This window comes from Myodes glareolus, chromosome 1 (assembly GCF_982192425.1).
Source record: "Myodes glareolus chromosome 1, mMyoGla1.1, whole genome shotgun sequence".
Taxonomy (NCBI): Eukaryota; Metazoa; Chordata; class Mammalia; order Rodentia; family Cricetidae; genus Myodes; species Myodes glareolus.
This window is the reverse complement of record NC_142026.1, coordinates 138,982,201-138,996,292: the sequence shown is the minus strand read 5'-3', so window position 1 is coordinate 138,996,292 and position 14,092 is coordinate 138,982,201. Positions and strand designations below refer to the sequence as shown.

Below are 14,092 nucleotides of genomic sequence, written 5' to 3'. Positions count from 1 at the left end.
TCTATACCCAGGACTGCTTCATTATTCTTGTATGTACCCCAGGCCCTGACTCTTTGGGCCCATTTGAAAGTCCTGTGCATATGTGAGTGGCATAAGCTTCAGAACCCCAGCTTCCTATTGTCCTGTCTTGGTCTCCACGCCCTCATTGCCTGAGGACGGTTTCAAGTCCCAAGCTCCATGCAGCGGCAGCTCTTTCCGCATGTCACTTGTTCTGTTGGGGACTTCATTTCCAGAGCCCCACAACCACCTCCGCTGGTGTGGGGTTCCTTTGGCCTGCTGTGGCACACATTTCTCATTCTGTACAGTATATGTCTTGTCTTAAGATTTGTGAAGAGAATCTGTTCCATATTAATAACGATATCATTTAATGCTATTGAAAAATAATATACTGAAAATACCCATTTTAAGAAATATTTGCTATCGTTTGAAATGCAAATTAAATCAATGGGAGAAAAAGCGTGCTTAACTAATGTGAGTGAATGTGGTTTGAATCTGAGACCTCCCCAGAGTTAATCTAACAGTAACGTGATATGACCCAGGCCTAGCAGTGAGTCCTTGGTGGTGTGTTTCCTGATTTCTGTAGTGTACTTCCCACTGCTGGCAAATGCAGGCTCCCCCCACAGGAAGTACTAGATAGTAAGGGGGAGGCTCAGTTGTCTCCTGCCTGATGGCACAGGACATCACTCTTACGCAGGAGCTGTTAGGGCTCTTCTCGACCATCGTTAGAGGAGGATACAGCAGTCCTGGGGAGTGAACGCCATGCCGAGCTGAGAGTCATCTGAGACCAGTACAGAATCTTAACAGCTTCTAGCACTAAGACCAGAACTGCCACCAGCCAGTGACATCAGCTCTTCACAGCCCCCTGTGATTGGTTGGTTACTAAAGTATACTCACTTCACAGGTGGGGTTTTGGGTAAAATAATTGAGGGACCTACCTACATGCTTGCAATCAGTTAATGGCAAAGAGATTCTACTCAGGGAGATGACTCTAGAGTTCACATTCTTAAGAACCGCTCCTCCCTGAGGTGATGAGGTGTCTAACTATGACCACTAAAGACTTGGTGCCTTCCAATTAGCCCGTCTGTGAGCACCACAGGACTGCCATGAGGGTTTAGCACATAGATGGTTAGCTCCTAACAGCAACCGGCCAATGGTTTCTTTCTGCTAAGAAGCCAGGTTTCAATTTATAAAACATAAAGGTTGTACTTGTAGTTTATGTAGAGCAAGTCCACATTCTCAGTTTGTCTTCAGGTTGGGGTTGTGAGGACCTGTGCCCTTCCACTGTCCTGGTTCTGAGGACCTGTGCCCGTCCCCTGTCCTAGTTCTGATGGGGCGTCTGTGCAGACTTCAGCATTAGGCCAGCAGCAGCTGCTTCTTCTCAGTCTCCTCTGCTATAACAGAGTCCAAGATTAATTCCCAGTGATTATGAAGACAGCTGATGGAGCGCTGAAGAGACATAGTCATCTGTCTTCCTTAGTTTGCAGTGAGGACCTAGATCATAGCATTCCCTGATGTTCACATCAAAGACTATTTACCAAATGAAAAGATGTATAAAATCTCCAAAACTCACTTATTTGTGCATGACATTAAACTCATTTATGTTGTAGCTAATTTTAAAGTAAGCACAACATAAAATGAATAAAAATATAAATAAAATCATATGCTTTAATGTATTGGCATTATAGCTTTTTAAATGAAAAAGATGACAGAAATCTCCAACCAGATTGCAGGTCGCTAGTTTGTAAGAGGCAGTGGCAGAAAGTTTAACTCCTAGGTTGTGACCCAGTGCAGCTACCTTTACTTGTACTTGCCTCTCCAATATGGAAGAACAGTGGGCTGGCTTCAGGGCATGCCAAAGTATGCCAAACACTGGCAATCCCAGTGATGTTGCCCTTTCCTGCCTGAGCCTGGGTCATCTCTAGAAAGCCAGGAGGAGCTCATGAGGTTTGGGAGGAAGTGAAGGGAGCATTTGCTTGAATTTTCCGGTGAATGATGTGGGCGGGGCATCATGCTGTGCTCTTCCGCCATAGAAGAGCTAGCTCTCCCGAAGCTCACACGCAGCACAGTCCTTTCCTGTCCAGGGTGGCGACTGTTCTAGGAGGAGGCCGTGGGCTGCGCAGCAGTCAGTGCTGGTAAACACTGTTGCCAGGTCCCCTTCAGCCTTGCTTCCACCTGTGTCCCCTTCCTGCTGCCTGTGGGTGTGCAGTTTGCCCACACCACCTGGGCCATGTGTTGGATTTTTACATTATTCACACATTTCCTTGACAAAAAAAGAGACATGCTTCAAATTTGCTGTCCTCTCCTGACAAATGAGCCAATATTTTGACATTTAAAAGATAATATTTAAAGGAATAAGCAACATTTCAGAAGTTTCTGGCACTATTAATACCAATGAAAAAATATGTAGTTGTTCCAAAAATAAAAAAAGGCAGAACACTCCCCCCCTCCCCTTCTCTCTCTCTTCCACCTCCCTCTCCCCCCTCCATCTTTTCTCATTCTATAACGCAGCATGGGCAGGTACTTTTCTGGCCCTATCATTTAGTGTTCCGTAAGCCTCGTATACCTGGATGGATATCTTGTTATCTACAGTTGGAGATTTTTCCTTAATGGTTTTATTGAAAATATTTTCTGTGCCTTTGGCATGGAGTTCTCCTCCATCCATACCCGTGATTCCTAGGTTTGATCTGTTCATGGTGTCTCACGTGTTCTAGTCCCAAGTGTCTCATGTGTTCCGTTACATGTACCTTACCGTTCTCCTTGACTGAATAATCCCATTCCTCCCCACTGTCTCCAGGATTCCTGGTCTATGCTGCACACAAGCCATGCTGTTAGCAAGGTCCCCATTGAACTTCTTGTTTGTCTTGTTGAATGTCTCATTTCCAGCTCCATTTCACTTTTATTTTTCTGCAGTATTTCTCTCCCTTTATTGAATTCTAATTTTGCATCCTGAATTGACTTACTTTTTCCCCCGAAGCTGCTTGTTTGTGTTCTACTAGAATTCATTCAGAGATTTATTCCTGTCTTCTTTAGATTCATTTAGAATTTTTGTTCTCATTAAGTTCACGGACATATTTATGATTATTTTGTTTTGGATTCTTGGTGATTTATTCCAAGTGGTTTTCATTAGGGACCATTACAATGGGGTTGGTAGTTTTGGGGGGCAGACATAGGCCTTGGTTTTTGCTGTCACGTTTTGTGTTGTGTTTTGTTGCATCTAGAACTTGGTCAGTCACATCTTTGGCATGAATTGCTGGCCCAGTTGCATCGACTGGACATTTGGGTCTGACTTTGGTGTCACCATGTGGGTTAGAGTCTACTAGGTGATACTCAGATGTGTGGTTGGAATATCTTGGGCGATCCTAGCTAGGCTAGCTGTTTTATGTGCAGAAAATTCGCAGGTTACTTAATGGGCAAGGCCTGGTGTCTCCAGTCTCTGACCTTCGCCAGATGTATTGGTTGTCCAAGTTCCCTCATCACAGTGGGAACCTAAGGATGTATAAGGACCTGGAGTTGTGGTTTTGTGGCCTCAGACAGGTGCTGCTGATGCCAGTCTGAGCCTGGGGAGAGGGTCCTGGGGCCATGTGTCTCTGATCTAACCCAGGCCTCAGTGGCAGCTCGGGATGGGAGGAAGTCTGGCTGTGGTCAGGTGTCTATGACCTCACACAGATAATGCTCTCAGTGGTAGCCTAGGCCTGGGAGGACACTGCTTCATGTAAATTTTATGGGACATAATGACAGAAGTGCATTCAGAATCATTTCAGAAATTGATGAGAATTCTGTACCAAACACAAGCCAAAAGTAATTGAGTAATTATTTTTTAAAATGAAACTTGTCAGCCACTCACACAGCAGCAGTCTTCACACAACACAATCTACAATATGGTAATGTGGTAGTAACACACCGCAATGCTTCAAACACTGTCTTTTCTTCCCATCATTAATCTATCGTGTTTCTATGAGAGCAGGTACACCATCACACACAGAACAAAGTATGTACTTGTGTGTTGGGAACCAAGACTCCAGTGAGGGTATGTGATGCTTCCCAGGAAAACTCATGAACGAACACCTCAGATTCAGAGGCATTCAAATCAATAGAATTTTTCCATTGCTGTGTGTTATAACAGCATATTGTGTGTTACAGCTATACTCAGTTATTTGACCCCATATGGGGTCACATCCGACAGTCTCCAGAGCTGTGTGGTCCCGCAGAGATTACTTAGAACTGTGCCAAGTAGTTTTAAATCGTGATATAAAAGACATATTGATCCTTGATGCCCCTCATCATCATTCATATCATTACCTAGATGTAGTAAGGAGGCCACTTGTTCATTTCCCTGCTGCCCAGACTCCCAAAATAACCACACAGAAACTGTGTTAACTAAATCACTGCTTGGCCAACTACTTAAGCGTATTGCTAGCTAGCTCTTACATCTTGAATTAACCCATCTTCATTATTTTATATTTTACCATGAGGCTTATGGCCTACCAGCAAGGTTTCAGCACGTCTGTCTCTGGTGATGACTTCATGGCTTCTCTTCATTCTGCCTCCTTTCTCCCAGCATTCACTTTAGTTTTCCCCACCTACCTAAGTTCTACCCTAATCAACAGGCCAAGGCAGTTTCTTTATTCACCAATGATATTCACAGCATATAGAGGGGAATCCCACATCACCTAGACGATGAACAGAACCTCGAGTATAGAAAGCAAGCTGTTCTATACTGATGTTACAACCAAGTGTGAACTATCAGAGAAGCATTAATCACATACATTAACTTTTGTGAAGGGTTTGCTTCCCCCCCCCATAGTGTTTCTCCACATACTCTCACAGAGTTACTAATTCGCACATGTAAACATTGTCCTTTTTACTGGCTACATTGCTTTTTTAATTTCATCTCACACATTGGTGTATACATATTTGTAAAACTATATCTGCATGCATATAAGTATACATGGTCTTACTAATGCAACAGGTCAGGAAACTGTACTTGCTTTATTTTCAAGTCCCCGCCCCACCCCTCTCTCAAGATGAATCACCGGCATGTGCCTGGGACAAGCACTCAGCACCACCCATGTGCCCAGCCCTCAGTTGTCCACTAGTGTAGGCCCCTGTTCATGTATCTGCTCCACTGGAATGATACTGGGCATCATACAAACCTGTTACACATTTGGATTCATTGCTCCAATGCTGGAAACCCCAACTTCACTTAAGAACAGAAAAAGAATGCAATTACATCGGGGGAAGAGATGAAATCCTCCCAAGGAAGCCAGTTTGGATATTCTGGGTGATATGTAATTATCAACGTGTTTGTTTTAGCAGGTTTAGAAGGACCATAGATCTTAGTCATTCATTTACTGAAAATATACGGACATTTGATTTTTAGCTCTGTTATTACTGATGTAAAAATATAATATAAATGACATTATAGAAAAGAGAGATGGTGATGTGTGGTGAGAAGATATCTACTAAGGAAGATGAAACTCAGGCGAGTGCGGTCCCTCCAAGGTTGTGTGTGTACGCAGCTCCAGCGTGTCTCAGCTGTGAGCCTCAGAGACTCTCCTGAGGCCAAGACCCAATCCCCCACTCACACCCCTCTTGCCTTGCAGATGTACCACAGGATCCGCCACTCGGAGTGCATCTACAGGGTTACCATGGAGAAGCTGTCCTACCACAGCATCTGTACCTCAGAGGAGTGGCAAGGCCTCATGCACTTCAACCTGCCCGCACGCATCTGCAGAGAGATCGAGCTGTGAGTGTCTCATGCTGTTTCCACTGAAGTAACGCCAAACCGCTGGCGGAGTCAGAGCCACGGTTACTGTGGGGTTGTCCTGTGTGGTCTCATGCGTTGCTCCTTCTGCTTGCCTTAAGTAACAACTCTGAAAGTGAAACCCTGTGTGGTGGCCCCAGCCTGTAGCACCAGCACTTGGGAGGCCGAGGCAGCAGGTTCAGAGCTCCAGCCCAGACAGGGGTGTATAGTGAGTCCTTGTCACAGAACCAAGTATGAAATCAGTAACCTAAACCCTGACATGTCTTATTACTCTGTCATATATTCCAAATGGCATTTAATGAAAGAATTTAGCAATAATTTGTTTCATCTTTGCACTTCCATTCCCCAGTGCTTGGCTAGCACACTAAAGTCTAGCGAGGCAGGGCCTTGTGGTGCTTGTGTGCCTTTGGCAGCCACCCTGTCCCCAAACTGGCGTTCACCTTGTGATTGGAAACATACGCCTTTGCCACACCGCTTATACTGGTCGGGGGTTAGTAATTACACTAGTAAACCAGAACAGAGTTATTGTATGGTGACCTGTGGTTACAGGTATTGAATTCGTGTTTCAGCTTAGATGGAAAGCTGTTACTGATAAGGTCCTCTGGGGAAAATATATATATATATTTCGCCCTGGTGACACCTGTGTGTGCTATATGTATATATTAGTGTCAGTTACCCTGGTGACACCTGTGTCAGCTGTTTTAACGGGAGACCCTGTAGGGTCCCGCAGGAACCCATCAGGTGTGGCAGAGATGGCGGAGGCGGGGGTAGATCACCGTGTCCTTTGAATGCTGGGGCAGATGAGAGGGTATATTGATGTCCATGCCTGCCGTGCTCATCCTGATCACACCTAATGATCCACTACTCCCCTCCTGTTTCAGATTCCACTTTGACATCGGTCCTTTTGAGAACATGTGGCCTGGGATCTTTGTCTACATGATCCACCAGTCTTGCGGGACATCCTGGTATGCGCAACCTATGTGATTCCTTTCCAACGTGGGGGTGACCTACTTAGCCCACCTGTACCTAACCAGGTTCTTTGTATAGTGACGGGAAAATAGACATTTTAATAAACATTCCAATGCAAATCGACTGAGATTATTGTAAAATATGCAGCTTTTCCAAATGCTCCAGGGACTGTTGACTTCCTGGCCTCATTGTCTGTAGCCATAGCAGACAGCTGTCTAGGTGTTGTCCTGGAAACGGGTAACCTAAATGTAATGCTAGCATGTCTTATCACTCTGTCGCACATTCCAAATGACAGTTAGTGTCATTTAGGCTGTGCAGTGGAAGAGGCAGTATCTACACTTGAAGCAGTGCGTTGGAATAGCACCTGCCTTGTAGCATCCTCTTGAGGTTCACATGTATCTGTTAGGTGAGGCACAAAGGAGAAGTTTCTCAGGGAATGGGACAGCGTAGTTCAGTGACTTCATGTGTGATGGTTTACATCTTACTCACACAGGTTCAAAGTGCAAGGATTTGTTTGCTCATTTTTGTAAGTTAGGGTTTTGCACTAACCTGTGTGCAGAGACCTTTAGTTTCTCTGGAATGACACTGTCCATCTTCTTCAGCTATGGGTCTTATCTACTTTTATCAGTAGCAACTTCGGGACTGGCAGCTCCGGTTGTTGCGTAGACAGTTGAGGGTGTGGCTGGAAGTCATTAGAAGCCGGACCTTTCCCTTCAGGGACAGTGAAAGATTTATTGAGGGACACAGAAGCTGTGTATACTCCAAGCTTTATGAACTCTGTCTTTTAATTTGCCTGAAATATATTTTGAGAGTTGTAGGATCTCAACTAAGAAAAAAATAATAATCCAGTGACAGGGTGTACAATAACATGAGTGTTCTCCTCCTTCATGTACTGTGTGAAGAGATTTGGGTGTGGCTATTTTCCGCTTGTATCATGAGTGTACCTTAATGCCCTGTATTTGCTCTGAAAGCATAGTCAGGTGCAGAGTATTTTAATATGTGCTGGCATTTGTGGGTCTGAGTATGCCTCTTAGAGGCCAGGAGGATGCTGTATGTGACTGGCTGAGCCCTCTGGAGTACAGGAAATGCTTGTAAACACAAGGAGCTCAGAGAGAGTAAGCAGGGTAGATGGCAGGCTGACTGGCAGAATGGGCCTATCAGAGTTGGTCTTGGTTCTTCTGCTGCTTTCTGGCTATAGAAGAAGCAAGGAGTAGAAGAGACTACAGAGCTCATGGTCAGCCAGGAGGGAACCCATAGGTGTGTGAGGGGGGCCCATAGGTGTGTGAGGGGGAACCCATAGGTGTGGGGGGTCATAGGTGTGTGAGGGGGCCTACAGGTGTGTGAAGGAGCCTACAGATGTGTGAGGGGGTCTATAGGTGTGTGAAGTAGCCTACAGATGTGTGAGGGCGCCTACAGGTGTCTGAGGTGGTCTCTGAGTGTGTGAGAGAATCTACAGAAGTGTGGGGAAACCCATTGGTGTGTGAGGGGGCCCACAGGTGTGTGAGGAATCCCACAGGTGTGTGAGGAATCCCACAGGTGTTAGAGGGATCCCACAGGTGTGTGAGGGATCCCACAGGTTTTTGAGGGATCCCACAGGTGTGTGAGGGAGTCTACAGGTGTTTGAAGGAGCCCACAGGTGTGTGAGGGAGTCCACAGGTGTTTGAGGGATCCCACAGGTGTTTGAGGGATCACGCAGGTGTTTGAGGGATCCCACAGGTGTGTGAGGGAGTCCACAGGTGTGTGAGGGAGTCCACAGGTGTTTGAGGAATCCCACAGGTGTGTAAGGGAGCAGCTGGTGCACACATCTCCTGGAATGTGTTACACTATGCTGATCTCATCATAGTCATGATGGTCTCTTCTCCACACAGCTTTGAACTTGAAAAATTGTGTCGTTTTATCATGTCTGTGAAAAAGAACTACCGGCGGGTTCCTTACCACAACTGGAAGCATGCAGTCACAGTGGCACACTGCATGTACGCCATACTTCAGAACAACTATGGCCTCTTTACAGACCTCGAGGTGGGTGTGTACATCTGTCAAAAAACCTCAGTGATGCAATGCCTACATCCCAGGGAGTTCATGGCATGAACTTAGCACCAGCACCCAGACACATATTACACTTAATTAGAAATGTTGATCTAGAAATTCCACTGTACCCAAATAACCCCTAGGGAAGTGTGTGTGTGTGTGTGTGTGTGTGTGTGTGTGTGTCCTTTCTTCCTTATTAAAGCTGACAGGTCCTGCATGTATTTAACTGAGTGAATATTTATTTTCTTTGTTTGTTTTGTTTTGTTTTTTGAAACAGGGTTTTTCTCTTTAGTCCTGGCTGTCCTGGAACTCAATTTGTAGACCAGCTTGGTCTTGAATTTACAGATCCACCTACCTCTTTTCCCCAGTGTTGGGATTAAAGGCATGCACTCTACCAGCCAGCTAGAGTGAATTTTTCTTGTTGCCCATATGCCCTGAATAACATAGACTTATCTGGATGATTTGAGAACACCAAGCACTTAGTGTAGTTAAGACATTAGTGACATTTGGTGTCCTCCAGCCTAAGGAAGCAGGCTTTGAGATACACAACCAGCTTCCCGGGCTTCACATGCCTGTACTGGAAGATCTCACAATTCCAGAATCACAAATCTCATCCATTCAGGGACCGTAGCACACTCCCAGCCAAGTGCTGAGTGGTGCGACCCCACTAGACAATCAGACTTTGAGCATGTCCCTTTGGGCTCCCAGCCTGGTGGTGTCAGGGACACTACAAACCCAGGCCTCTTTTCTCCCTGCAAAGCAGCGCCACACTTGTGACTATAGACGACAACACTGCCACCTGTAACACACGGTCACACTCAAAACAGATCCACCCTATGCCCTTGCCACCCTGTCAGACCAAAGTCATAGTTGAACCTGAAACCATGGACGGTGGATTCCAGAAGTTTAATAAAGTACCACCTCAAACAGGAAAGAGTAGGGCTGGGAAGCTGGCTCAGGAGGTGAAAGTTGGCTGTCGACCCACACAAGCTGTGGGCATGGCCATGCACAGTTTAACCCCAGCACTGTGGGAGACAGAGACAGGAGGATTGCTAGGGTCTCCTGGCCACCAGCCTAGGTCGAGGTTTAGTGACAGACCCTGTCACAAGGAATAAAACAGGAAGTAATAGAGCAGGGCATAAGCGGTGACTCTACTTTGGTTTCCTGGCCGCCCAGACCCAGATAATCACACATAATCTATTAATTACAACAGTGTTTGGCCTGTTAGCTCAGCTTCTTATTAACTAACTCTTACATCTTAAATTAACCCATTTGTGTTATTTTTATATTTTACCATGAAGCTCATGGTTTGTTGCCTCTTGGTTCTTGGGAGCCTACATGGCGTCTCCCTGACTTTGCCTTCGTTCCTCTGCTATCTCTGCTTGGATTTCCCACCTTGCTATATTCTGCCCTGCTATAGGCCAAAGGAGTTTCTTTATTAACCAGTGGTGATAGAACATATTTATAGCATACAGAGGGGAATCCCACATCAGCAGGGCAATCCAATGTCCTCCCCTAGCCTTTACACAGACACAAATGTGTGTGTCCCCTTTGCACACATACTATTGTCTCACACACAGGCATACAAAGGAGTAAACTATTCTTGGTTGTTGCTCATTTGTTGCCTAAAATAATCTTTAATTTTAGCAAAATTTAACAATATATTGTTGACTTGAATATATTTGAAAGATTCAAATGAAACGTGCTTGCTGTTCATTTGGCTAAGTTTCTATCCTATTGAGATTTGTATTCTATTTGCGGAGACTTTAAGCTTTTTTCCCATTTAACCCCTTTTGCAGTGGCACAGCTGTCCTAGCTCACCATGGCTGCCACTCCCTCACCTGGCTTTGGGAACCTCTTTCCTCTGTTTCCTTAGAGCTGGAGTTCAGAATTGCTCAGACTCCTGCCTTCCTCTGTTCCCACGGAGCTTTGGCGAATTCCACCGTTTCCTTTCTCCATCCAAGTCCGGTTTGAGACTCAGACAGCTGCCTACCCAATTCTGACTCTCCCGCCTCTGCTGTCACCCTTGAATCCTGAAGGTCTACTCACCTGCACCACCTGCAGGATTTCCCACTCCTGCTGCTGGTGTTCTTCAGAAGGGTCACCCTTGACCCTTCTCGCTGTCCTTTCCACAGCCAGTCAAGAGAGCCCCAGGATGCCTGAAAACCGCATCCAGACTTGGCTGACACCTTTGACACTCCTATCACTGTCCTGCTCTCACCCTCCTCTGCCTTCCCTTGATCATTGCAAGCCCTGCTACACATCTCTAGACAGTTTTCTAAAGCTGCCAGTTAGATGCAGACACAGCAATCCTGGAGGCCCCTCACTCTGCTCCTTGTCATTTAGAGTATGACACTGTGTGAGGATACGGTACTCTGCCCTCCGTCTCCAGCGTGCTCCTGACCCGACTCAGGCGAGCCCTTCGGCCATGATCTCGAACCCCTTCTTGCCTCCTCCCTTCTTCTCACAGGGCTCTGTTGGAGTCTGGCTCTTGCTGGGTCTGGCCCAGACTGCTCCCTTTAGTATAAGTTCACCTCCCCTTGGCTTCATAGCATGTTTCGTATTCCAATGCAGTGTGCTGATTTCATATGTCCTGTGTTTGCATGAGGTGTGTATTGGCTGAGAATAGCAACAGCCTTATTAGAACTAGGAGAACCCAAGCTGCCTACTCCATGCAGCACTGAGCTTGCCAGAAAGGCTTTGGTCTACTTGATAGCTCCTGCCCCTTCTCCAGAGTTCAAGAGGAAAACTCATTGGGCTTGTCAGATTCCCATGCAGAAAAACAAAGAACAGGATCCCCCCAAAGTGTGTGATTTCAAAGATTCCTATGAATTTGTATGTATCAGTGGCAGAAATGAATGTAATGGGAATGTGATCTGTGAGTCTCCCAGGTGTCCCCTTGTCATGTCTTAAACATGTCTACATTCTGTTGTCTCTTCAAGCGCAAAGGCCTGCTAATTGCGTGCCTGTGCCATGACCTGGACCACAGGGGCTTCAGTAATAGCTACCTTCAGAAATTCGACCACCCCCTGGCAGCACTGTACTCCACTTCCACCATGGAGCAGCACCACTTCTCCCAGACGGTGTCCATCCTGCAGGTAGGGCGCCAAGCTGCAGTGCTGAGGGTGGGGCTGTCCAGTGTGCTGTGCAGGCGGCAGCTGCAGTCTGCTGTGCTAGCTGATGTCTTTAACGTAACTGCAAGCAGTTTTTTAGGATGTAGCATCCAAGGTTGGTTTCTCTGTATCCCATAGCCAGTGTGTGGGGCCTTCTGTCGGAGGCCACAGAAATATATAGCGTATGGAAATGGATAATTCAGATGTCAGCCCACCAGAAAGTTGACTCTGATGGAGGTTAATCCTGCCCAGGCAAGGCCTGTAGGATCATTGACTCTGGAAACTGCTGATCACTCTTGCTAGAGCAACTTGGAGTCTCCCCAACTCCTGCACTGTAATATATAATCTCATGTGATATATATATGAGATCTTATGAGCACATATATCTGTGGATGGTCAGGAAGATGACTTTTCACTTAGCTATATAATTTTGGTGTATAGAATATGTGCTGGGACACGCTTCCTAACTAGATCTATTTGTCCCATGAGGACTGTGAACACGGAAAAGCCTGCTTTGTTGCTTCTTGCTCAGAGTAACTGCGCACAATTAGCTCACTTTGACCTCAAAGCAAGTTCAAACTAGACTAAAGGCCTTTTATCAATAGATCGTAAGTTTAAACCTTTACAGCTATCAAGAAGATCAGAGTTGCAGATGTCTAACCAGGTTGCTATTCAAATCACCCTAAGGAAAGCATGTCAGTTCTTCACTTGCCAAGTTGCTGACAATAGGCCTATGTCTCAAAATTTGTCACTGGGCACCATACTACCCCGACAGATTTGGTCATGGTCTTATGCCTGTAACACTGGAACCTCGTGTTGCCATGACAATAGCTCAGTTCCCTATCCTTTACCCTAGGAATGTGCTTTTGACCAATGAAAGATAACTCTTGTAATTTTTTTTGTCACTTCAAGACTCCTGTAAGAAAGAGGGTTTTTAGGTGAGAGAGAAGAAGAGAAAAGCTAGGAGAAATCAGAATTAGTTCAGGAGAAGTAGAATAGAAGCAGAACAATAGAGAGACTGATTTGGAGAAGCACATGTGATAGTTTGTTCATGCTCAGATACCCAAAGAAAAAGTCCCTTTCACTTGTTGTGGCTTCCAATCTGAACCCTGAAGAGAGTCCAGAGGCTGGACCCCAAAGGCTCTCATTGGCCTTTAGCAACAGGGTCTTACAGGCTAGTTATATGGGCAACCAAGAATGTGAGCCATTGTTTTAGAGACCCCCCAACGCTTATCTGACCAAAATAACTTGTAGGGAGGTATCCCACACTGGCAGTGTGGTCTTATTTCAGAGTCCATGGCTTCTGGGAGTGGCACTGTCCACCCACGCAGAATACCTCTATTTGACCTGCCCACCACCCTTCCTCTCCTTTCTCCCCATCCTCCACACCCCCAGCATTCCTCACTTTCCTTTCATCTCTCTACTTATATTTATTGTTGCAGTGTGTGGAATATTAGGCTTTATATGATGTTTTCATATGCCTTCCCTGTCTTAGTCAATGTTCTATTGTGCTGTGAAGAGACACCACAGCAATTCTTATACAGGAAAGCATCTAATTGGCACTGGCTTACAGTTTCAGAGGGTCAGTCCGTTGTCATCAGGGCAGGGAGCATGGCGGTGTGTGGCCGACAAGGTTCTGGAGAAGCAGCTGAAAGTTTTACATCTGAATTCAGGAGATAGACAGCAGGAGAGAGAAAGACACTGGGCCTGGCTTGGGCTTCTGAAACCCTAGAACCCACCCCTAGTGACACACTTCCTCCAACAAGGCCACACCTACTCCAACGACATCACACCTCCCAATAGTGCCACCCCCTGTGAGCCTATGGGGACCATTTTCATTCAAACCATCACACTTTGCTTTGGGCTAGCCCTTGACTTCTTCCATACCCTTGTGCTCCTCCATTCCTAAGCCTTTGCACCCCAGCACCCCACTTTGGTTTAATCCACAGTCCGCCCTCCCACCATCTATGAATACACACTCTCACCCACGACCCTTCTCTAGTTTCCTGGTTTCCATTTGACACCCAAGTCTTTTGTGGATGGCTTCTGCCTACAGTAGAGCCACAGTGTCTACTACCCATGTGTAACCCCAATTTACACTCTCGGCTGCAGCCAGGGTGTCCTCTTTTTCTGGCGTGGTGTAGGCATTCCTTCCCTGGTAATGTCATGTCATGATACCCCCACATAGTCTGGAAGCACAGCCTTATACCCCTTTTAG

At 46.1% G+C, this 14,092-nt stretch overlaps 1 protein-coding gene across 1 annotated transcript in view; it reads left to right on the top strand.

Annotated features, from left to right (window-relative positions):
- Nucleotides 1-14,092, top strand: part of Pde10a (phosphodiesterase 10A) — a 194,583-nt gene that overhangs the window by 163,655 nt on the left and 16,836 nt on the right. The window contains exons 14-17 of the mRNA XM_048420903.3: nt 5,604-5,746; nt 6,646-6,729; nt 8,602-8,752; nt 11,704-11,859. Coding sequence (XP_048276860.3) covers nt 5,604-5,746; nt 6,646-6,729; nt 8,602-8,752; nt 11,704-11,859 — 534 coding nt within the window. The remainder of the gene's footprint in view (nt 1-5,603; nt 5,747-6,645; nt 6,730-8,601; nt 8,753-11,703; nt 11,860-14,092) is intronic.